The sequence below is a fragment of the Microcebus murinus genome, chromosome 12 (assembly GCF_040939455.1).
Source record: "Microcebus murinus isolate Inina chromosome 12, M.murinus_Inina_mat1.0, whole genome shotgun sequence".
In the NCBI taxonomy this organism is placed as follows: Eukaryota; Metazoa; Chordata; class Mammalia; order Primates; family Cheirogaleidae; genus Microcebus; species Microcebus murinus.
In genome coordinates, this window is record NC_134115.1 from 65,697,615 (window position 1) to 65,723,840 (window position 26,226).

At 33.4% G+C, this 26,226-nt stretch overlaps 1 protein-coding gene across 1 annotated transcript in view; it reads left to right on the forward strand.

The window, feature by feature from the left end:
* The first annotated feature begins 1,484 nt into the window (after positions 1 to 1,484).
* CYLC2 (cylicin 2) overlaps positions 1,485 to 26,226 on the forward strand; it is a 30,579-nt gene continuing 5,837 nt past the window's right edge. Inside the window, exons 1-5 of the mRNA XM_012768939.2 lie at positions 1,485 to 1,554; positions 7,523 to 7,563; positions 16,463 to 16,584; positions 18,003 to 19,739; positions 20,137 to 20,238. Of these exons, the coding sequence (XP_012624393.2) occupies positions 1,538 to 1,554; positions 7,523 to 7,563; positions 16,463 to 16,584; positions 18,003 to 19,055 (1,233 nt within the window). The 5' untranslated portion in view covers positions 1,485 to 1,537 and the 3' untranslated portion in view covers positions 19,056 to 19,739; positions 20,137 to 20,238. The remainder of the gene's footprint in view (positions 1,555 to 7,522; positions 7,564 to 16,462; positions 16,585 to 18,002; positions 19,740 to 20,136; positions 20,239 to 26,226) is intronic.

Sequence of the window (26,226 nt, forward strand, 5' to 3'; positions counted from 1 at the left end):
AAAAATAATAAAAATGAGAAATGGGGGCGGGCGCGGTGGCTCACGCCTGTAATCCTAGCTCTTGGGAGGCCGAGGCGGGCGGATTGCTCAAGGTCAGGAGTTCAAAACCAGCCTGAGCAAGAGCGAGACCCCGTCTCTACTATAAATAGAAAGAAATTAATTGGCCAACTGATATATATATAAAAAAAAAAAAAATTAGCCGGGCATGGTGGCACATGCCTGTAGTCCCAGCTACTCGGGAGGCTGAGGCAGAAGGATCGCTCCAGCCCAGGAGTTTGAGGTTGCTGTGAGCTAGGCTGACGCCACGGTACTCACTCTAGCCTGGGCAACAAAGCGAGACTCTGTCTCAAAAAAAAAAAAAAAAAAAAAATGAGAAATGGGATAATCAAAACTGAACAGAGGATTAAAGTGAATGAAGTGTGTGTGTGTATGTGTATATTTTATTTTTGAGAAAGAGAAAGAGAAAGACATGGCATTTCATGATGTTGCCAATGTCGTTCTCGAATTCCTGGCTCACATGATTCTTCTGCTTCAACCTCTCAAATAGCTTTGACAAATTATATTTTCTATTCCATTGTTATTAATCTGAAAATTATGATGAAACTGTAAAAGTTCAGAATAATCGGTATTATAAAAATCTACCTAAAAACAAATTTAAAAGCCCAAATTAACCTATAGTTATGGGAGAAAGTCTGTAAAAGTCATGAAAGAATTTCTTTCAAAAAAAAGTTGCCATTCTTATTTTATAAAAAAAATCTTTGAACTTTAAAAAAAATGTTTATGAAACAAAAAAAAAAATGAAAAATGAGAAACATTTCAATTCACTTAAAACTTTCCTTGAGTCAAAACACAGAGATTTTTATAGTTTATCTCTTACTGAAGTTTAATAAAAATTTTTCCCTGAGGAAAAAAACTAGTTGAAATGCTCTAAAAAGAGTTAAATAAGACATGTTTAAATCACACTTTATACAGTACTTATATTCATTTATTAATGAGGTAGAATTATACATGTACTAAAAATGTACTAACTCAAATCTGACTTTATGTTTATAAGTTCAATAAGCATTTCCAAGTTTATAAGTAAAGTTATTGTTTAAATTTTATATCAATGAACTAGCTATAAGAATAAGATAGAAAAAGGAAATATAAAATTATGCAAAGTATTTAACAAAACTTACACGTATATAAGGATATATAGATTACAATTGATCTTCGTGGATAAATGTTTAGATTTATCTTTTTTCTCATATATCAACAAATCACAACTACATGAAAATTAAAACAAGTATTTTATTAAGATATAAAATCAATTTGTTATTTTTAAAACTCCCAGCTAAATTTAGTCTGGAATAAGGAGTAAGATTATCCTCCAATTCTAAGCATTAACCTTAGAATTTTAGAAAGCATAAAACACAAGTGCCTTTTCTTGGTTTTCCCCTTTAATTCCCAGTGCTCTTGGCCTCTTTATGATGTCACCTATCATCATCACTAATTTGAATTAACATACTTAAGTCCTGGCAAGTAAGAGGTGGGAATAATGTCTGTACCAAGATTGTAAGTCAAATTTGTCAAATTTTATGTTTTAAAATAACTGAACTACTCTAGTTAGCTTTACATTTATCCTCTTTATTATGAAGAGATGTTTATTTATTATTGTTATGCCATCGATAAGCAAGAGACAATGTGTTTAAGCAAAAATATATGCTCTGAAGCAACATCAAAAGTTGTTTAAATCCAAGATCAAAATAGATACATAGCTTTTGATTTTTTTTTACATTATTCAGTTAATGTAAGAATAATGTATTTCTTACATTATTTCTCATCACATTGTATTTTGGGGAATATAAAATAAAATAATTCATGATTCTCAGTCGGAAGATTATCAGCCCTTTAGGATCCATTTGGAAATTTCTGGGAACAATTTTTGTGTATGTGACAATGACAGAGAAGTGTTACTGACCTAGAGAGGGCGTAAGTCAGGAGTGTTAATCTTTAGTAATAAGTAGGGCAGCCCTTCCCAAAGAAGACCAACCAAATGCTAATTGTATTCTCCCTTGAGAAATATTGAGTGTACAAAACTACTTTTTAATGTAAAGTACATTATCCAGGCATGAGAAGTAAGTTTGATGACAGTAGTTTGCTTATGCTTAAATTATTTTGTGTTTCTAAAAGGTAGGCAAAGAACAATTTTCTATTATGCATACATTTTTGCAGAGGGCATGGAACAAAGATAAAGGAATGGAATTTTGAAATATTAAGAAAAGTGTGGCTGATTTTCTTTTTCTTTAACAGTGACTAGGTACTGTTAAAGAGACAAAATGTAAATCTTGAAAATAGGCTTTCCATAGGCACTTGTGTCTATTTGCTATAACATTACTTTAAAGGCCATTTTTTGATAAAGCTTTGAATGCATTTGTTGTGATTGCTTTAGAGACCAAATGACTTCATGATTGTTGCACAGTAGTAAACTGTGTTCTGGCACCTAACATTTCCAGAAATATACTGTACGTTAATTATTTCTTTAAAATATTTAAATCATTGTATAGCTTTCAGAAGACTTTATCACAATGTGTGAAAATGTATTTTTAGGTTTATGATTCTTTATGGTGTTATTCTAGTGTAATCTCAAAACTCTCGTTATTTTAGAAGGAAAGTGTGATAGAAATCGTAATCAAATGGCGTCACCATTAGCCAAAGCAGCATACACAAAAATCCTTAATAACAAATTAGTGTATTTTTAGAATCAAGTGACAACTGCCAATTTATTTAATACAGAGAATTTAAGATGCAGAAAATAATTTTTCTTTTTTCTGAATTCTTCTAAGAATGACAGAGTCTTAGTTTTAGACCTAACATTTCTGTGCCCATGGATACCAACTTGAACCTGATAAAGAAAATTTTCCTCATTGAGCTCAGTTCTCCCCTCCCCACTTACTCCTCTTTAATAACTTTGCTCTGTTTATACCTTAACTGCCCCGCTTACTGGTTTTACCTCTTTTTGCCTTGGCCTCCAACTCAGGTTGTATTAGTCAACTCAGTCCTCCATTTCTAATGTTGAATAGATCTAAGAAGACTTATGAAGCAAGTGGGAGATATTCTCACAAACATTTGGTATCAGACAGGGTGCCTAAAAATATGAACATTTAACTTTCAGTGTTAGCTTTCTGATCTCATATCTACTGTATATTTTATATTTTTCTCTCCCTTGAGCAGCATTAATAAAGTCTTCCCTTACTGTCTTGGCTTAGGAATTTACTTTAATCTAGAAAAGTGTTTATCAACCTTGGCACTACTCATCTTTTAGGCCAGAAAACTCTTTTGGAGTGGGGAAGGGAAGCAGTCAGAGGCTGAGAGAGGGTTATACAGCATTCTGTGCATTGTAAGATGCATTTTAAAATGTTTAGCAGCATCCCTGGTCTCTACCCTCTAGATGCCAATATCACACACACACACACACACACACACACACACACACACACACGCACACACACAGACAATTGTGATAACCAAAATGTCTTTAAACATGGCAAAATGTCTTTGTGGAGGCAGTTTCAAAATAAAGGTATGCTGAGAATAACTGCTCCAGAAAATGTTTGTGAAAGATAGAAAATTTTACCACACACAGAGCCATCCCTCAGCCAAACAATAATTGTGGGGAAGTTGACCTTTGCCTGTACACAAACACTCCTCTAACATATATAGGAATGACGCGAGCTGCAGTCCCAGTCCCTGGAAAACTTTCTACCACATCTTTTATGGTCTTATTTTCCCTGAGCTTATGTAGAATTCAAAAATCTAAAGTCATCTGGCAGTGTACCTGGGGATATTTATACAAACAGGAGGACTGTTGACAATTTACATGAAACTAGGGGAGATATCAGATTGTTTAGAACCCTTGACTTTTAAATTTATTATACATTTTTAAAACACATCCAAGCAAAGATACAATCACAGGCAAAATAAAGGCAGGTGTATTTTTAATTTAGAATAAAACTATTTCAGACTAAAATGGAAAAAAATAATAAATACAAAGTTGGTTAAATATTTACCCCTTTAAAAAACTTTTTATGGTAATAATATAAAAAAAACAGATTTTGTCTTTTAAGAAAACAAAGTCCCACATATTTCCTACACTGGAATGTAAACTTTTTGTTTAGGAAAACACAAACCTAGTTTCCCTTTCTAAGTTGCAAATACATTATATTCCACATTGCTAAAAATGGGATACCTTCTTTACTTCAAAAAACTTACAGATAACTTAAAAATATTTTAAAATGATTAAATAGGTTTAAAGTGAAGGCAGAATTGTGGCTTCTATATTCCATTTCATCTTGTTTCCTTACATATATGTAGAGACTTTAATTCAAGTCCTAGTCATAGTGAGAAAAAAATATCTTTTTGACTTGTCACATTTTTTTCCTCTTCTTAAGGTAAGTCATTAAATTAGATCTTATTCTTGGGAGACTTAATTTTAAATGATGCAAATATATGTGCAATCATATAAAATGTTTCAAAATCAAACATTTAAAAAACTAATAAGTGATAAACTTTGTTATGATTTTTTAAAATAAAAAATATCAAATATTGAATCCAAATGCATCCTAATCTAGAGAATTTCTTGACTGTCCCAGAGAGGCAAGGAAAGAGATATACTTTCACCACCAGAACCAAACTTGAGAAAAAGGGCGGGGAAATGCCATCTAGTCCAAAAGATTAAATTAATTTAATTGCTTATGACATATGCAAATTTACATAGTGAGTGGTGACTGTGGTATTTTGATCATTGCTATTTTGGGTTCCTATAAATTCTTCTTAGAAAAAATGCAAGAAATCAAAATATATTGAATGGTCACTAACACTAACTTAATCAACCCTAAGAAATATTAATATATAGAAAATTTTGACCACACCAGAAAGTTACATTGTGCCAGATTCCAGTCAATACACCTTGTCTCTCTCCAATAAATGTCTGTTCAGTTACTATAAACTAACTTGCCTAAAATAAGTTGCACATATCAGTAATTCATAGTGTTAAATTGCTGAGGAGTATTGCATTGTATTAATATACCACAGATTTTGTCTTTTAAGAAAATAAAGTCCCACATATTTCCTACACTTGAATATAAAGTTTTTGTTTAGGAAAACAAAAACCTAGTTTCCCTAAGTTGCAAATACATTATATTCCACATTGCTGAAAATGGGATACCTTCTCCTGTTACTGGGCACTTGTTTTTAGTTTTGGGGTTATTGTGAATAAAGCTGCTATAAATATTGTGTCTATGTCTTTTAATATACTTCTCTTTTTGGTTGTTTTTCTTTTCTTGTTCTTTACTTTCCTGAAGAAAATTTTTATATTTCTTATCCAGGTCTTGTATATATTTGAATAACTTGTTTCTATATAATTTGTTTTTATGTTATTACAAATTATATTATTTACTTAAATTTATATCTTCCAATTTTCCTGGTATATAGAAGTATAATTAACTTATGTAATTAGACTCTGTATTATATAATCTTACTATATCTGCTTATCAGGTCTAATAATTATTCATGTAGATGTCATTAGATATTCTATTTATCCAATCATGTCCTCTGCAAATAAAGACAATTTTACTTATTCTTTTCTAACCTGATGCTTTTATTTTCTTATGGAACAAAATAGAGTCTGGATTACAATGTTTAGTAGACATGGTAGGAGTGAGCATATTTGCTTTATTTCTTATTTATAGGGAAAGACAATCAACATTTTACCATTAAGTTTGATTTTAACAGTAGGCATTGTCTAGATACATTTTATCCATTTGAGGACTATGCTTTGTGTTACCAGTTTTCTTAGAATTTTTTATTATGAGTGAATGTTACTTACCTTTTTTGTTAAATTTTAAGAAATTGTGTATCTATACTAATGGAGGGTATTCATCTGTAATATACATTTCTGAAAATAAAAATTTGGGAGGTTTGGGTTATTTATATTGGTCTCAGAAATGAGTGGGAACATATTTCCCCCTCCTCTACATTTTTCCTCATACTATTTTCCTAATTTTAATACAGAGATTTAAAACATTGATTTAATTGTTATCCTAATGCAAAGCATTAAAACTATAAATTCTCCTCTATGCACTTTTAGCAGTAGTCCAAAAGTTTTGATAAGTAATTGGTCAGTTGATTCTTAAATAGATTCATATTGTGATTTCTGTTTTACCATTTGTTCTTTAGAGGGAGCTATTTATTTTTTAAATATTTATGCATTTTCCAGATAATTTTATTATTGCTTTCTAATTCAGATTCTTGGTGATCAAAGAATATGTCCTAGAGATTATACAAGAAATTAATGAATAATTCCTATGTAACATTTAAAAAATGTCAAGTTTAACAGTATTGTTTCATGAAACTGAAATACTTCCTCTTTCAAGGCATTTGTAATACATCAGCTGAGAAGCAAAATTTCTTTAGCAGTGTAAAAATGTATATTGGATGGATCTAAACTTAGAGATTCAGATATAGTGGGGCAAGTAATTTTGGTATATATACTCAGTTAAATAAATACTGGGCTGGATAACATATTGTTCAACAAATATTAAATTTCATGCAATTAATTCAAATTTTTATATGACAATAAATATGTGCAAATTTCATGCTTTGGATTTCATTTTTTAATCAAGGTATTAAGATACTGTTTTTATGTACTTAATTCTTAATATACATATTGTCAAACTAAATAAATTATATAAATGTGTGTGAGTATGTGCATGTGTGTGTGTGTGTGTGTGTAAGTTTCAAATTTATTATGATCAACAATGGCTCTATGTTTGTAATATAATAAAACAATATGAAATAATATTTCTTTATCAAGTCTTATGATTGGCCTCAATTACAAACAAATAAATATTAAATTATAAAACTGTCCTTCATGGGAAAAACATGTTTATATAGTAATAAATGGAAATTTATAAATGAAAAATAATTTGCAACTTAGTTTATTTTTCAGATATTTTTAGAGAACAAAAACAATGAAATTCCTTATTAATACTTGTGGTGCATGCTGACATATATACACACACATATATTGAAAGACACACATATATGCCATTTAATAATTTGGAATTGGTGGAGTTTTCATAATGTTTGAGGACCCCCTTTTGCTTAAGCATAGTGTTTATAAACTTGTATCTTGTTTCAATTACAAGAGAATATGGAATATGAGGTGGGAAAATAATTCAAACATAGTTTTGCAACTAAAAATGTATATATTTCAAATGAGCAATTTGCTGAGTTTATATATCTATTGTATATTTTAAATATGTATATATATGAATATTTGGTAAACTGGTTTGGTTCTATTGAAGTTTGAAAACACATGTGCTTATCACTACTATCATGGGGATAATTACATAATAATGGAGCTCTGAGAATGCAAAATATTTCTCTAGTTATTGGTTGAAAGTGTTTATGTATAGTAATTATCATTAAATACAGTGATTTTGTATAAATTAATAAAAACATTTTCCTTTTATTTTAATAGCCAAAAAATAAACTTTGGGACATATGATAATTACATTCCAGGTAAGAAACAGTTCAATAATTATTATAAAACATGCATGATTAATTTTAGAGATAAGTGATTATTATCCTTCATTCAGAGAGAAGAAAGCAAAACAGCGATGGAATAGAATTAATAATCAACTTTTATTTCCCAGGGAGCCATTCTCATGGGCTCAGCAAATACCTTTTAAATATGTTTTGTTTTGTTTTAAATTCAAGGAAGTTTAAGAAAATAAGTTCAGCAACATAAAGGTGGACATAGTTATATATGAGAAATCATACAATCAGATAATCTTATGGTTGAAATGTAATGTAGAAATTGTTTCTTTTTCTTTTATATTTTTTTTTTTTTGAATTTCAGAATATTACAGGAGTACAAACATTTAAGTCACATATATTGCCTTTGCACTACCCAAGTCAGAGCTAGAGTACTCATCCCCAGACAGTGTGCATCACACCCATTAGGTGTAAATATACCCATCTCCTTCTTCCCCTCTCCCACCTGCCACACACCCAATGAATGTTACTTCCACATGTGCACATAAGTGTTGATCAATTAGTATCAATTTGATGGTGAGTACATGTTTTTCTATTCTTGTGATTCTTGCTTAGAAGAATGGGCTCCAGCTCTACCCAGGATAATACAAAAGATATTAGTTCACCATTGATTTTTGTGGCTGAGTAGTACTCCATGGTATACATGTACCACATTTTATTAATCCACTCATGTATTCATGGGCACTTGGGTTGTTTCCACATCTTTGCAATTGTGAATTGTCTTTTTTTATAGATTGTCTTTTTTTCCTTTGGGTAGTTGCTCAGTAATGGGATTGCTGGATCAAATGGTAGTTCTACTTTTAGCTCTTTTTTTTTTTCTTTTTTTTTTACTTATTATTATTTTTTTATTTCGGCATATTATGGGGGTACAGATTTTAAGGTTTCGATAAATGCCCATTTAGCCTCCCCCCACAAGTCTGAGTCTCCAGCATGACCATCCCCCAGACCATCCCCCACATCTCACTCATTATATATGTATATACCCGCCCCCCACCCCCCTGCCCAATACCCTATTACTGAAGTACCTATGTGACCACTTAGGTGCTGTTCAGTTAATACATATTTGCTGGTGAATATATGTGGTGCTTGTTTTTCCATTCTTGGGAAACTTCACTTAATAGTATGGGTTCCAGCTCTAACCAGGAAAATATAAGATGTGCTATATCACCATTGTTTTTTAGAGCTGAATAGTACTCCATGGTATACCATGGAGTATACATGGTATACATATACCACATGGTATACATATGCCACATGGTATACATATACCACCATGGTATACATATACCACATTTTATTAATCCATTCTTGGATTGATGGGTACTTGGGCTGTTTCCACAGCCTTGCAATTATGAATTGTGCTACTATAAACATTCGAGTGCAGGTGTCTTTTTTTTAGAGTGTCATTGGATCTTTTGGGTAGATGCCCAGCAATGGGATTGCTTGATCAAATGGTAGATTCACTTGTATCGCTTTAAGGTATCTCCATATTGCTTTCCACAGAGGTTGACCTAATTTGCAGTCCCACCAGCAGTGTAGGAGTGTAGAATTTTTTTATTTCCATCTAGATTTCTTCATTTATGAATTAGTCATTTACTAGGAGGTTGTTTAATTTCCACGTTTTTGTGTAGAAATGTGAGTTTCTGTTAGGGTTGATTTCTACTTTTATTCCACTGAGATCTGAGAAGGTACATGGTATGATTTCTATTTTTTTAAATTTCTTGAGATTTACTTTGTGTAAATCTCTAGGATATGGTCAATCTTACAGACTGTCCCGTGAGCTGATGAGAAGAATGTATATTCAGTGGATTTTGGGTAGAATGTCCTGTAGATGTCAGTCAGACCCAGTTGTTCCAGGGTTTTGTTTAAGTCCATTATTTCTTTATTAATTTTCTGTTTGGAGGATCTGTCTTGTGCCGTCAGTGGGGTGTTGAAATCTCCAGTGATTATGGAGTTGCTAATAATCCTTTTGCTTAGATCCAGTAAGGTTTGCTTTATGAAACTGGGTGCACCTAAGTTGGGTGCATATATATTTATAATTGTTATCTCTTCTTGTTGAAGTGTGCCCTTCACCATTATATAATGACCCTCTTTGTCTTTCACTACTTTTGTTACTTTAAAAACTAAATCATCTGAAATTAGAACTGCCACGCCAGCCTTCTTTTGGCTTCCACTTGCCTGGAATACTGATCTCCACCCTTTTACTTTTAGTCTATATGCATCCTTGCAGGTTAGATGTGTTTACTGAAGACAGCATATACTTGGCCTGTATTTTCTTATCCATTCAGCCAGCCTTTGTCTCTTGGGTGGAGAGTTTAAGCCAGTCACATTTATTGAGATAACTGACAGGTAAGGTAGATTACTGTTCATTCTGTTGGGTTAGATGTTGTTGCTTTGATTTCTCTCTTGAGCCATTGTATTATCTGGTCTTTAATCTTTGGGTTTTGGTTGTTTTTATATTCGTGAGTTTTTATTACGGTGTTCCGTGCGTAGCACTGTTTTGAGTATTTCTTGTAGGGCTGGTCTTGTCTTGGTGAATTCTCTGAGACTTTGCTTGTCTGAGAATGTCTTTATTTCTCCTTCATATATGAAGCTTAGTTTTGCAGGAATAAGATTCTAGGCTGGGCATTGTTTTGTTTCAAAAGAGTGAGAATGGGGCCCCAGTCTCTCCTTGCTTGTAAAGTCTCATTAGAGAAGTCTGGTGTTATTCGAATTGGCTTTCCCTTGTATGTCACTTGCTTCTTTCATCTTACAGCTCTTAGAAGGGCCTCTTTAGTTGATATTTTGGTCAGTCTGATGACTGCATGTCGTGACGTCTTCCTGTTTGCATTGAATCTCACAGGGGTCCTCTGACCCTTCTTGAACTTGTATATTGAGATCTTGAGCAAGGCCTGGGAAATTTTCCTCTATTATATCTTCAAATAGCTTGTCCAACCTTTGAGTGTTGTCTTCTTCCCCTTCAGAGAGAAGAAAGCAAAACAGCGATGGAATAGAATTAATAATCAACTTTTATTTCCCAGGGAGCCATTCTCATGGGCTGGTAACCCTATGACCCTCACATTAGGTTTCTTCACATAATCCCACATCTCTTGTAGGCTTTCCTCTTTTCTCTTGTTTCTCTGCTCTATCTCTGTGATGGTTTTATTTAGTTGGAGGGTGTTATCTTCAATCTCTGAAATTCTTTCTTCTGTTTGATCTACCCTGTTCTTGAGACTTTCCACTGTATTTTGTAGTTCCCTGAATTGATTCTTCATTTCTAGGAGTTCAGTTAAACTTTTCTTCATTGTGTCTATTTCTTTAGTGAACTTTTGTTCTAGGTCCTGGAGGCTTTTTGTGGTTTCTTTGTGTTGGTTATTGAGTTGTTGTTGCAGTTCGGTGAGTGTTCTTATGATCCACATACGAAATTCCTCTTCTGTCATTTTGGTTGCCTGATTTGGGTTGGTGTCCGTTTCTAGGGGGCTGGTGCTCCTCTTTGGGGGTGTGTTTTCTGTTTGGTTCTTCATATTTCCTGATTTCCATCGCTGATTTCTTCCCATGTTGATCAGTTGTTGTTTCTTTCCTTTAGGTTTTTGTTTGGGTATTCACACACCTTGTTTAGTTTCTGAGCCATTAGGTGGTGTCTGTGGGTGAGATTCGACCACTCCCTGTATAATGAGTCAGTGGGTACCGTGAAAAGGCTGTGCAGGATGCCGTCCCTGTCAGTAGGTGGCGCTTGCTTGGAGGAACAGGCTATGCTGTTGTTTTTGTGTCCTGTTATCAGCTCTTGTTCTGGGCAGAGCTGGATTGGATAAACCTGCCCTCAGGCACCACCAATGCCCTTAGCAGGGGTCAAAGTTCTGTTCTCTTCTTCCAGGAAAAGCTGTCAGGGTGGGGCTGGAATGGTCCTGCTCAGCCAGAAAGTCTGCTTGTGGGGGTGGGGCTGTCTGACACGGCAGTCTGGAGCGGGCCTGGCTTCTTTCCACCCTCCCAAACTCCGCAGCTACTCCTGGGCCTCTGCCAGCAGGCCAGACCACACACCACCAGGCCTCCCGGGATTGTGATGCTGGCGGGGAGGTTCCCTGCGCAGGAACGTCACCTGGGCTGGGCACACGGCCTCCCTTTGGGGGGAGGGTTGCCCTCTAGGATGCTGCTCTGCCCCTGGAGGCACACACACCTCAGTAGGCTGTTCATGAATATCCCTTCTGTGCCCTGGGCAATGCTAGACCTCGGTGCACGGGATCTGGTCTGCAGGTCCGACCTCTGGGTCCCAGAGTTCAAACTGTATCCCCACCAGGGAGAGGAGTTCTGGTCCCAATTCACCCACGGGGAGCCCAAGCTGTGTCTGTGTCTCTCAGCCTCTGAGTCGGCACCGTTCTCCTGGGACACCGTGCCAGCAGCACCTGGGAGAGCTGGCGGGTAGGGAGCTCACAGTCTGAGTTCCCCTTAGTCAGCTGTAGGGTCCCAAAAGGGAAGGTCCTGTTCCCTGGAGGTGCCTCCAGCTGGTGGCTGTATTGTCTCTCTGGGCAGCCGCGGGTAGGGTTGGTGGAGGGGAGAAGGAGGCAATAAGGCTCGGGTCTGTGCACACGGAGGTGCCCCAAGGGATTTGGGAGTCTGGTGCCACGTCCGCTATAGGCTCACCGCTAGCTGGCGGTGGCTGTCTCTGGGCTGGAGTCCGCAGGTCTCTCCATCTGCTGGGGAGCCCACCAGCAGTCCCAAATGCAGGGGAGGGGAAAGCTGATTTATCCACCTACCCTTGCCGCTGGTCTCCGGGCTGCTCCGGCGGTCTCAGCTTCCAGTTCTCCTTCGCAGCCTCCTCCCATGGAGTCTCCCCGGGGTCTCAGGTACCCCTCCTTCCATCCCTCGTCCGCTGTATGCTCGCCTTCTTGCTTCTTTTTTCTAATTTCTGCTAGAATCTTTCTTTTCTGCAGAGACACTCTGTCTGGCGGTATTTCTCGTCTGCCATCTTGATCCTCTCTCTACTTTTAGCTCTTTAATATATCTCCATATTGTTTTCCACAGAGATTGTACTAGTTTGCAATCCTACCAGGGGTGTGTTAGTGTTCCTTTCTCTCTATATCCATGCCAATATTTATTGTTTTGGGACTTTTTGATAAAAGCCATTCTCACTGGAGTTAAGTGGTATCTCAGAGTGGTTTTGATTGGCATTTCCCTGATAACTGGAGATGCTGAGCATTTTTTTCATGTTTGTTGGCCATTAGTCTATCTTCCTTTGGAAAGTTTCTCTTCATGTCCTTTAGCCAATTTTTAATTTGGTTGTTGGATTTTTTTCTTGCTGATTTTTCTGAGGTCTATATAAATTCTAGTTATTAGCCCTTTGTCAGATGCATAGCATGTAGATATTTTCTTCCCTTTGTAGGTTGTCTATTAGCTCAAGTGATAGTTTCCTTTTGTTGTGCAGAAGCTTTTTAATTTAATCAGTTGCCATTTACTTATTTTTGTTGATGGTGGAATTGCTTTTGTGGACTTCTTTTCAATTCTTTGCCTAGGCCAATTTCTAGGACAGTTTTTCCAAAATTTTCTTCTAGAAATATTATGGTATCATGCCTTAAGTTTAAGTCTATTATCCATTGTGTGTTGATTCTTGTGAGAAGTGAGAGGTGTGGATCCTGTTTTAGTCTTCTTTGTGTGGCTATCTAATTTTCCCAGAACCATTTATTAAATAGGGATTCTTTTTCCCCATTGTATGTTTTTGTCCACTTTGTCAAAAATCAGATGGTTATATCATGATGGTTTTATGACTGGGTTCTCAGTCCTGTTTATTGGTCTAAGTCTCTATTCTTGTGCCTGTAACATGCTGTTTTAGATACAGCATGTACATTTGCAGTCTGGTCAATTGATGCTTCCCAATTTGTTCTTTTTGCTTAAGAGTGCTTTTGCTAAATGGGGTCTTTTGTGGTTCCATACAAAGTGTAGGATTATTTTTTCTAGACATGTGAAAAATGATGTTTTTATTTAATAGGGATTGCATTGAATCAACAGATCATTTTGGGTAGCATAGACATTTTAACAATGTTGATTCCATCAATCCATGAGCATGGTATGGTTTCCCATCTGTTTTCATCCTCTGGTATTTCCTTCTTGAGTGTTTCATAGATCTTCCTGTGGAGGTCCTTCATGTCTTAAGGTAAATGTATTCTTGGGTATTTTTATTTCCTTTGTTGCTATTGCAAAAGGTATTGAATCTTTGATTTGGTTCTCAGTTTCACTGTTCTTGGTGTACAAAAATGCTATTGATTTGTGTAATTGCTTTTGTACCTGAGACTTTGCTGAACTTATTTATCAATTCCAATAGTCTCTTGGCAGAATCTTTGGGGTTTTCTAGATATAAGGTCTGCAAAGAGTGGTAGTTTGACCTTTTCTGCCCCGTTTGGATGCCCTTGATTTCCTTCTCTTTTCTAACTGCCCTGGGACTTCCAGCACTATGTTGAATAGAAGTGATGATAGCAGGCAACCTTGTCTGGTACTAGTTCTGAGTGAGAATCCTTCCAATTTTTTCCCATTCAGTATGATATTGGCTGTGGTTTTATTTTATATATATATATATATATATATATATATATATATATATATATATATATTTACCTGACATTTACAGAACATTCTACCCTAAAACCACCAAAACACATTCTTCTCATTAGCTTACAGGACGTTCTTTAAGATTGATCACATCCTAGGCCACAAGACATTTCTCAAGAAATTTACAAAAATGGAAATATCAGGCATCTCCTCAGACCACAGTTAAATAAAATTAGAAATCAACTCCAACAGAAACACTCATATTTACTCAAAGTTATGGAAATTAAACAAGCTACTGCTGAATACTAGGTCAAAGTAGCAATTAAGATGGAAATCGAAAGATTCTTTGAACTAAATAAAAAAGGGGATACAAGTTATCAAAATCTGTGGGATACAGCTAAAGCATTCCTGAGAGAAAAATTCATAGTGATAACTGCCTACATCCAAAAGACAGAAAGATAACAAATCAACAATCTAATGAATCATCTTAAAGATCTGGAAAAGGATGAGCAAACCAATCCCAAGCCCAGCAGAAGAAAACAAATAACAAAGACCAGAGCAGAACTAAATTAAATTGATAATCAAAGAACTATAAGGAAGATTAATAAAACAAAAAGTTGGTTCTTTGAAAAAATAAGCAGAATTGAGATGCTTCTTAATGAGAAGCAGAAAATAAAGGACTCTAATAAGCTCAATTAGGAGTGAAAAAGGAGAAATTACAACTGATATCATATAAATATAAAATATCATCTCTGAATACTATAAAAATCTCTATGCACATAAACTTGAAAATATGGAAAAAATGAACAAATTCTTTGAAACATACAGACTCACTCACCTCAATCACGAAGATATAGAATTCCTGAACTGATCAATATCAATTACCCAAATTTAAGTGGTAATAAAAAAAACCTTCCTAAAAAAAAAAGTCCCAGACTCAATGGTTTCACACCTGAATTCTATGACATCTACAAAGAAGAACTTTTTTAGGTGCCCATCCTACACAAATTATTCTACAATATCAAGAGGGAAGGAATCCTCCCAACATGGTTTACAAAGCCAATATCACCCTAATACCAAAGCCAGGAAAAGGAACAAACAATAAAAGAAAACAACAGACCAATATCCCTTGTGAATATAGATGCAAAAAATCTCAACAAAATCCAGCTGCTCATCAAAAATATTTTCATCATGATCAAGTGGGCTTCATCCCAGAAATGGTTCAACATAGGCAAATCTATAAATTTAATTCATCACATAAATAGAAATAAACACAAAGACCATATGATCCTCTCAATAGACGCAGAGAAAGCATTTGACAAAATTCTGCACCCTTTTATGATAAGAATGCTTTACAAAGTAGGCATAGAAGGGACTTGCCTCACAATGATAAAAGCCATATATGGCAATGTAGAAATTAAATAAACAATTTCTCATCTGTGTCAGCTATTTCTTCTACTACATCCCTGATAGATTGTATCTGGCTTATAATTGGCCAAAAATTTCATTGCTAACCAAGGCAGATTTATATGATTTTCAGGGACTTCAAATATGTGGTTTTCTCTCATACATTGAGCTTAGATATGACTTTCTTTCTGTATATTATTTTCTATTGATCCTGATACTGTCTTTAGGAAACTAACAAGAAAAGTCTATTTTCTCCACACAGTAATATTACAAATATTTAAATACAGTAATGAACTCTCCCATTGGTCTAATGACTTAAATATTTTAATTATTTCTATTATAGCTTCAGGTAAATTTATCCTCTCAGTCACCTTTCTATAGACTTTTTATTTGCCAGTATATATATATATATATCCTATATCAATACAGTTCTTGTGTGCATCTACTCTTGTAGCTAGGAAAATGATTACAAACTAAGGAGATCTGAAGCCTTAGCACTTAGATTCAATCATATATTTGTGAATATTTTATGCCAGACATTGTGCTCAGTACTCTGGGGGCTACAGAAGGGGTTAACATATTTTTGTTCTCAGTAGAATTGTATGCTAACTAAAAGAATAAAGCAAAAACCTAGGTTGGAAGAGATAGATGCAAAACGAAGTAGTAAAACTATTTCCTTTTATTTATATTATAGACTATATTCATTTTGCAATGAATATTTCATATAGTTATCTGCACAACTGATCAGAATAGAAAAATCAATTTTATTTGCTTATATTGATATTTAATAACATAAATTTTCAAATATTACCAAATACGTGAAACCATAATTTTAGTTACTTATTTGTTCATTTGTATGATATATACTTATTGCCTTTTCACTTCTGATTAAATTCTAACTATTTATGCCAAAGTGTATGTTTTATCTTTCTTATTTTAGTCAGTGAATTAAGCAAAAAATCATGGAATCAGCAACACTTTGCCCTGGTTTTTCCCAAACCACAACGGCCAGGAACAAAAAGGAGATCAAAACCTTCTCAAATACGGGACAATGCAGCTACTGTAAGTATTGAAAAAAATCATATAAATGTTAGTAATAAGTAATTATTAATTACTTAGTAAGAATTAGTTATATGTGTATAGTTATATGTGTTATAGATCAGAGCTCACCAACACAATTTCTGTAGAGACGAGAATATTTTCTACCTTTCTAGTGTAATGTGGCTATTGAACATTTGAATTGAAGCTAGTGTGACTGAGGAAATAAATTTTACATTTAAATTAAATTAAAGTACAGTAAACTTAATCTGTGGCTGTTAAGTGCCATATTGGCAGCATAGTTAAAGATAATTCAAATTCTACTACTTGGAAAAAATAGAAATATTTTATTTGCTTCCTTGTTTTATATTGTTAAGTAACCTCACATTATTTAAAAAAAAATATGTCCAGGAAGCACAGAAATCTGGAGACCCTAATTTTACAGTTAGTATAAAACTTCAGCAACTCTTCACCAGCTGGAGAAAGCCCCTTATTAGAGTCATAGGAATACATTATACTTTGATGAAGTTTCAATTTTTCCTCAGTTCCTGTAAAACAGAATTCATGATTATAAGTATTGGCAGATAAATATTTTCCAATGTTTCTGAAGTCAATATGGGATATGCAAATATTCAAAGAAATGTTTCCACAAAATGAATGTATCATCAGCTCTTGTTTGTTTTAGGAAATGTATCCCATCAGTAATGATCAAAGTTCTTTTCTATTCCTTTTTTTTTTTCTTTACTGAATTTATTTCTCCATTATTTGTTAACATTTCAACTAAAATGAGCTATTATTGCCATTTAGTTTTTGCAAATGTTAAATTAGGAGGTGAAACATAACATATCATTTCTCTCAAATTAGCATGCACTGTTACACATTTTATTATTTCAATTAGCTATGATGATATTCAATTTATATTCTGCCAAGCAAGAGCAGTTTCAAGCTTTTATCTTTAACCACAGGTAGCATTCTACCTTCCGGAGACTTTGAAAATAGCAATAGACACAAAATTATGCCTTAACTGAAACTTAGATATTAGAGAATAGCTAGTTAGCCTAGAAATGGAGGTGTGCATGATATTCTAAGAATTCTCAAGAACACCAAGTCAGAAGAAAAAAAAAACTCTTCTGACTATAAAGAGAGGTTCTGACATGCAATGAATCAATGGTGGTCTATACCAACTTAATGTAAAATCTCAAGGATAATATAAAAATCCCCTAAATTTAAAGTAGGCCCCAAATAAGGCATGATTTTCCATTAGTTTAAAGAAAGATGAAATTTTGTAAAGCATAATAAACTATGAAATCTATACTTTATCCATTTTTGAGCAAAATATAAAATCTTTTTATGGTTGAAGTTAAAATATATTTGGTATCTATTAATAAAAACTGTGTAACTCACCCACAAATTGCTCATTATTATTCTAACCATTATTTCAGAAAATTGATGAAGAACAATTAAAAGGTCGCAAGAGACCATTATGGATGTACCGTTCTTTAATGAGAATTTCTGAGAGACCATCTGTTTATTTAGCTGCCAGGAGGAAGCCACCACAAAAAACAGTTCCATCCTCTAAGGGAGATGCTAAAGGAGCACCTTCAGAGAAAACTTTATCCCCAAGATTGAGTAAGAAAGTTAAAGGAGACAAGAAAGCAGAGGACACATCAGATTCAGAATCAGAAGCAAAAAAAGATAAGAAAGATTTAAAGACAGACAAGGGTAAGGATAAAGGACCTAAAGATGGAAAACCAGATGCAAAAGGCAAGGGCAAGGATTCAGCTTCAGAATCTGAAGGTGAAAAACCAGGTGCAAAGAAGGATAGCAAAAAAGATAAAAAAGGTGTGAAGGGCAAGGATTCAGCTTCAGAATCTGAAGGTGAAAAACCAGGTGCAAAGAAGGATAGCAAAAAAGATAAAAAAAGTGTGAAGGGCAAGGGTTCAGCTTCAGAATCTGAAGGTGAAAAACCAGGTGCAAAGAAGGATAGCAAAAAAGATAAAAAAAGTGTGAAGGGCAAGGATTCAGCTTCAGAATCTGAAGGTGAAAAACCAGGTGCAAAGAAGGATAGCAAAAAAGGTAAGAAGGATTCAAAGACGGGCAAAGATACAACTTCCGATTCAGAAGGTGAAAAGAAGGGTAAAGATGCAAAGAAAGGTGATGAAGCAAAGGATGCCAAGAAAGATGCAAAGAAAGATTCAAAGAAGGGGAGTAAAAAAGATGAAAAGAAGCCTGGTGGTGAAATAAAGGATGAAGCCAAGAAGGATGCCAAGAAAGATGACAAGAAAGATGCCAAGAAAGATGACAAGAAAGATGACAAGAAAGATGCCAAGAAAGATGACAAGAAAGATGACAAGAAAGATGCCAAAAAAGATGACAAGAAAGATTCTAAGAAAGATGCCAAGAAAGATGTCAAGAAAGATACTGACACAGAATCTGCTGACTCAAAGGGTGATGCAAAGAAGAACACAAAGAAGAGTATAAAGAAGGCCAAGTAGGCCTTGCATCCTAGTTTAAACTGAAAGAAAAATTGAAAATAAAAACATATTTGACAAACCAATTTTAGTAGCCTGAAGCTGAATCTATGAGTAAAAATGCAGTTTCAAACAATTAATCAAGTACTTTTTAAAGGAGGGCAAAGAAGAATACAAGGGACTTGGAAAAGATGTGTAAAAATGTAAGAAAGATGTTAAGAAAAATCAAGGGAGGAGCCATTGAAGGAATTAAAGAATACTTATGCTAAAGTTGGAAGTATGAAAAATTCAACCAAAGATTCCTAAAAAGATTCAAAGAAGTATCTTCAAATAAGGACATAGAAGATAATGACACTGAATACAAAAACAAAAACAGAAAACTGTTCAATAAAGGCTTAAAATAATCCAAGGAGGCCGATGATGTATGTATGATTCAAATAATCTCAAGCTGTATTCATAGATTTAAATAAGGAATTACAGGAGTCACAAAAGGAAGTTAAAGAACTTTCCAAAAGTTTACTTTCAATTAAATATAAGTTAAAGATAGCTTTTCTCAGGGAAAAAAAAAAAAAGAAAGAAAAAGAAAAGAAAAACAAAGAAAATATGACTTCCCTGTGAGCTTACACCATCCTCTCTGAAGATTAAACAACCACAATCATGTTTATGGTTGTTGAATGTTCCACTTCCAAGCCAAGATAAGCACAGTGGGTAAGTTAGTTTTGTATTATTTTAAGCCAAATTGAACTTAAAAATAATTGAACCAAATTATGGTTAGTTAGCAGGAATAAGTTCAAGAGGGTTTTTTTGTTTGTTTTTCACAGCATGGTGACTGTAGTTCCTGATATATTGCATTTTTGAAAATCACTCAGAGAGTGGATGTTAAGTGTGCTCCCCAGAAAAATGATGACCATGTGATGTGATGCATCTGTTAATTAGCTGGATTTAACCATTTCACAATGTATATATACTTGAAAGCATCTGGTTGTACACAATAAATACAATTTTATCTGTCAATTAAGAAAATAAATTTGGAATAGTAATGATAATTGAATGAAATTAAAAATGTAAATTGATACTGTTTTTATCTCTGTAACTTTCCTATTAGGTTTCTACTAGAATTTTATCAAGTTTGGGCTTTCTCACTCTAAGAAATATTTGAAGAACATGGAGAAACCATCAAATAAATGAAGCTTTAAAAAGTGTCCAGGTAAAGGTTAAGGGAAGTAGAACTACCTATTGTGAGGGAGAGGTGACTGGTTTATGATATATGAAAATACTAATAATTCATTATATAAAGTTTTTTAATGGAAAATAGTAGCCAGCTTCTTTCCCTTGAAAGAAGGATGAAAATCAAAATTTTCCAAATTACCAACAAGAACAAGTTTAGTAGAAGCGTATGAAAGAGCTACTTGATAAATTGCTAAATACTTATATAAAACTATTAATAAATTAACCAGAATTTAAGATATATTTAAGTAATAATATCTACATAATATTATTTAGATGTGCAAAGAACTTTCTATTTTTATAACCATATTAAACTCTGTTGTGACCCACAAGTCCTATTAAGGTGTGAAAAAATTAAAAAAAAAACAGTATTATGTTAAATGCAAAACCCTTTAACTTTTAGAAAAATTATTGGCAATTCATTCATTTCTGATATAAAGCTCCTCCTTGACATTAAAAAAAAAGGGTCTTGTATTCATCATATTCTCAAAAGCTAACTTTTTAGGAACAGGAAGGTATAATTGCTTTGACTTGTCATTCAACATTGGCTCCTGTTCCTCTTGTATCAGCTACTAAGAAACAATGGTTGTTGTAACTCACAGCCTGCCAGGCAATCTCACTTTGTTAATCTGGATCAACTATAAAGGCAAAGAGAGTCAAATCCTGTCCCTCTGTTCTCTCCTCCCTCCAGAAACCTCCCTGACTTCCCCTTTTACTATAGTAAAAATTTTTTTTCCGTCTGTTAAACTTTTCTGGAAATGTTATCCTCTCTCTGAGGATTCAGGGGATCATTTTAAATCTTCTTTTTCCTCTGAGAAAAGGCCCTTAAATTATTTTCACCCATAGGATTCAAAAGTCAACTTTTGGATTCAAACTTAATGTATAGTGACAAAACAACTGAACTGTCTTTATTCTACTGAAATGCACCAAGGTCACCAAGAACCTCTCCCATCAGAGTGGCACATTTGTGACAATTGATGAATCTACTTTGACACATCATGCCAACCAAAGTTGATAGCTTACAATGGGTTCATTCTAGGTATTGTACTTCCTATGGGTTTGGGCAAATTTATAATATTTTTACTCCCTTTTATAGCATGCAGAATAGTTTCCCTGCCCTAAAGATTCACTCCACTCCACCTATTCATCCTTCCCTCACTCCAATTCCTGGCAACCAACAATATTTACTATCTCCATAGTTTTGACTTTTCAACAATATCATAAAGTTGGGATCCTACAGTATATAGCCTTTACAGAATGGTTTCATTCACTTAGTCATATGCATTTAAGTTTCTTCCATGTATTTTTGCAACTTGATAGCTCATGTCTTTTTCATGATGAAAAGTATTTCATTGTTTGAGTGTACCACAGTTTATTTATTCCTCACCTACTGAAGTGTATCTTGGTTGATTCCAAGTTTTGGCAATTATATATAAAGCTACTATAAATATCTGCAGGTTTTTCTGTGGACATGTGTTTTCAACTTTTGGGGGTAAAACCAAGGAATGTGACTGCAGGACTATAGGATAACAGTATGTTTTGTTTATAAGAAACCATCAAACTGTCTTCCAAAGTGGCTGTACCATTTTGCATTTTCACCAGCAATAAGTAAAAGTTGTCTACATTTTCTTATAGAATTTTTAAGGTTTCATGCCTTACAGTTAAGTCTTTTATACATCTGTAATTAACTTTTGTATATGGTAAGAGATAGGGGTCCTGTTTCATTTTTCTGCATGTGGCCATCCAATTTTCTCAGCACCATTTATTGACTAGAACTTCCTTTCTCCAGTGTATGTTGTATCCACTCTGTTGGAGACCAGTTGATTATATGTAAATTGTTTTACATCTGGGTTCTTTATTCTGTTCCATTGGTCTATGTCTCTACTTTCATACCAGTCCCATGCTGTTTGGGTTACTATAACAATTGTAGTATCTATTTCTTCATGATTGTATTGGCAGGTAGTATGTTTCCAGGAACGTATCGTTTCTTCTAGGTTATCCAGTTGGTTCATAGTAGTTCCTTCTGATCCTTTTTGTTTGTTTGGTATTAGTTGTAATGTTTACTTCGATTTTATTTTAGTCTTTCCTTTTTTTTCTTAGTCTAGCAAAATGTTTATTTTTTTATGCTTTTATGTTTTCAAAAATATCATCTCTTAGTTTTGATTTTTTCTATATTTTCTATTTCACTTATTTCTGTGCTAATTATTCTTATTTTTCTTTTGTTAATTTGGGGCTGCATTTATTCATCTTTTTCTATTTCTTTTAGATGTAAAATTAGGTTAAATTATTTGAATTCTTTTTGCTTTCTGATCTGTATAAACTTCCCTCTTTGTATTGATTTTTCTGCATCACTTATGTTTTGGTATGTTTTGTTTTCTTTTTGTTTGCCTTGAGATACTTTCTAATTTCCCTTTTTGTTTCCTCTTTGTTTCATTGGTTATCTTATCCCTTTTTCACATTGTGACTATCATTACTAACACTGTAGTGAACATGGAAGAACACATATTTATTTGAGATCTTGAATTTGATTATTTTTTATATGTATACCTAGAAATGGAATTGTTAAACCATTATGGTAATTTCCATTTTTAATTTTGAGGGGAAAACCTCCATTATGTTTTCCCTAGTGGCTTTACCATTTCTCCACATCTTTGTCAACATATATCTATTTTAAATAATAATAATAATAGTAATAACAGTGGTGAAATTATACTGTGACACTGAATTCCATGATCCTGATAATTAGTGATGTTGGGTATCTTGTTTAAATTCCATAAATTTGCCACCAACCCCATGCATATAATGTTAACTCTTCTTCAACAAGGTTGCCATAGTATACAATGGGGAAAAGTTAGTCTCTGCAAGATGACATCAGAAAATCTGGATATTTATGTATGAACTGGATCCTTATCTTACATGTACACAAAAATTAATTCAACATGTATTAAAAAATTAATTATAACACCTGAAACTTGTAAAAGACAGGACAAAAACTTCATGATATTGCTCTTGGCAATGATTTCTTGGGTATACCACCAAAAATACAATAAACAAAAGCAAAAATAGGTCAGTAGGACTACATCAAACTGAAAAAAAACAAAAACAATCAACAGACTAAAAAGCCAATGTGTGGAATGGGAAGAAAACATTTGCAACCCACATATCTGACAAGTAGTTAATATTCAAACTATATAAATAACTCCTACAACTCAATAGCAACAAACAAAAAACCAAACAAAAAGAAATTACTTAAAAATGGACAAAGACTTGAATAAACATTTTTCTAAAGAACACATACAAATGGTCCAGGTATATGAAAAGATACCCAACATCACTAATTATCAGGATCATGGAATTCAGTGTCACAGTATAATTTCACCACTGTTATTATTATTATTTAAAATAGATATATGTTGACAAAGATGTGGAGAAATGGTAAAGCCACTAGGGAAAATATAATGGAGGTTTTCCCCTCAAAATTAAAAATGGAAATTACCATAATGGTTCAACAATTCCATTTCTAGGTATACATATAAAAAATAATCAAATTCAAGATCTCAAATAAATTTGTGTTCTTCCATGTTCACTACAGTGTTAGTAATGATAGTCACAATGTGAAAAAAACACTTGAATGTCCATCAACAAACGGATTTAAAAAAACTGTGATGTATACATTCAATGGAATAACTGTTCAGACTTAAAAGAGAAGACACTCTCTCCATGTGTGACAATATGAGTGAACCTAGAGGACATTGAGCTAAATTGGTCAGTCACAGGAGGACAAACACTGCATGATCCCAGTTATATAAGGTATTAAAATAGTCAAACTTACATAAACAGAGAGTAGAATGGTGGTTTCCAGGAGCTGTGGAAGGGAGAAATCATGAGTTGCTGCTCAATATACACAAAAATTCAGTTAAAAAAGATATATTAGTTCTAGAGATCTGCTGTACCTTATGTCTATAGTTGACAATACTACATTGCACACTTAAAATTTTGATCTTAAGTGTTCTTGAAACAATGAGAAAAAAATGAATGGATTAGATTGATAACCTTAGAATGACTACTACCTCTACTACAAAAACATATGTTATACCTTTTTCTTGGTAAAGTACTTTTCTTGGCTTATCAGCATTTGCCCATTCCTTATGATACTCCTTTTAGATCTACTAAATTTTCCAAATATTTGGATTTTATAAACTATGAAAGATAGAGTTCAATGAAAGAAATTGCAAAATCTAGAAATAGAGTAAAATGCAGGAAGTTTAAAAAAGTTTAACATGTTAAAACACGCTAAGGATGGTATTCAAGGATTCAGTGAGGAGATGGAATATTCATTAAGTTATTTGGAATAACAATAAACTGACTTAGAAAAAATACTTTATATCAATCTTAACTCTTATATCAAAATAAACTTTAGATGACTTAAAAAGTTAAACGCAACTGATAAAAAACTTAAAACCTTAGCATAAATGATGGGGATGGGAATACTATTTTATAATTATAACATAAACCTTATAAGACATAAATGCAAATTTTGACTACACAATTTAGAAAAATTTATGTGGTGAAAAAAATAAAAAATACAGCTGAAATAAATGGTTAAAGTGTGAAATACTATCAACCTAAAAACGGGCCAAATAAGGTAATTTTATAGGTAATAGCTAGATGGATAAAAAGAGATCACAAATCATTTGATGAAGAGCCCAAATGATATGTGAGGGATACAAATGATGTTTTACAGAAATTAAGAAACATAAAAATTGTTAAATTTATTGAGGTATGGAACCTATATTTTAATAATAAAAGTGGAAATAAAACTATGAAGAAATGCATTCCTTTGAACATCCAGTTTTCAAAGATCAAAATGAATTACTTCCAGATGAGAGGCTAACAGCTACTAGCAAGGCAGAACAACAAAGACTGCTAGAAAAATGGAAATGTCATTTGAGGGCAACAGAGAGATACTATGAAAATGAGAATGGAAGGGTATAAAACTCTGATGAGGAGAGAACCTAAACGTGGAGAATCAAGATGTGCAGATGATTTGAATCAGGATATTTGACAGTCCTGGGCACAGACATCTTTGCATCTCTAGAGAGCTATTTCTCATAGATAAAGAAACCAGTAAAGTTTTGTTGGCTACTCAGAGACTCAGAGTATTCAGATGATCCCCCTCAGTATATTTGCTCAATTCTGGATCTGGGAAAGATGGAAGACTAAAATACTAACTTGAAAGGCTCCTAGACACAGCAATCAGGCAAAGGAAAGAAATAAAGGCATCTGAATTAGAAAAGAGGAAGTCAAATTATTTCTTTTTACTGATGATATGATCTTATACCTAGAAAACCCTAAATATTCCTTCAAATGACATCTAGATTTGACAAATGAATGCAACAAAGTATCAGGTTATAAAATCAACATTCAAAAAAATAGCAGCATTTTTATATACCATCTTACTCCAATCAGAATGGCCATTATTAAAATGTCAAAAAAAAATAGATGTTGGCATGAGTGCAGTGAAAAGAGAACACTTATACACTCCCCAAAAGTTAAATTATATAGTGTTAAAACTCATTAATAAAGTAAAAACAAATATTTTTAACAAATGGTAAATCACATAGACCAAAGTCAATCCTACATTGCATGTGAAATTTTAATCCATAGTAATATAAACTACTACAAGTGCAGTAAACTTAATTATTTACAATGAAAAATACATATTAATATTAACAATTCTAAGAAATTTGAAGGATAGTCATCAGAATACCAAACTTGAAAACCTTATACTTAATTTGAAAAATAAAATTATAGGTTTTAATATTATGTTTCTATACTTTTATTACAGTAATGTCAAATAAAATATATGATAGATTTAGACTAAAATGGAAGTTATAATACACAGAAATATTTATTAAATATTCATAATATAGAACTTATCTTTTCATTGAAAGAAAATATAAAATAT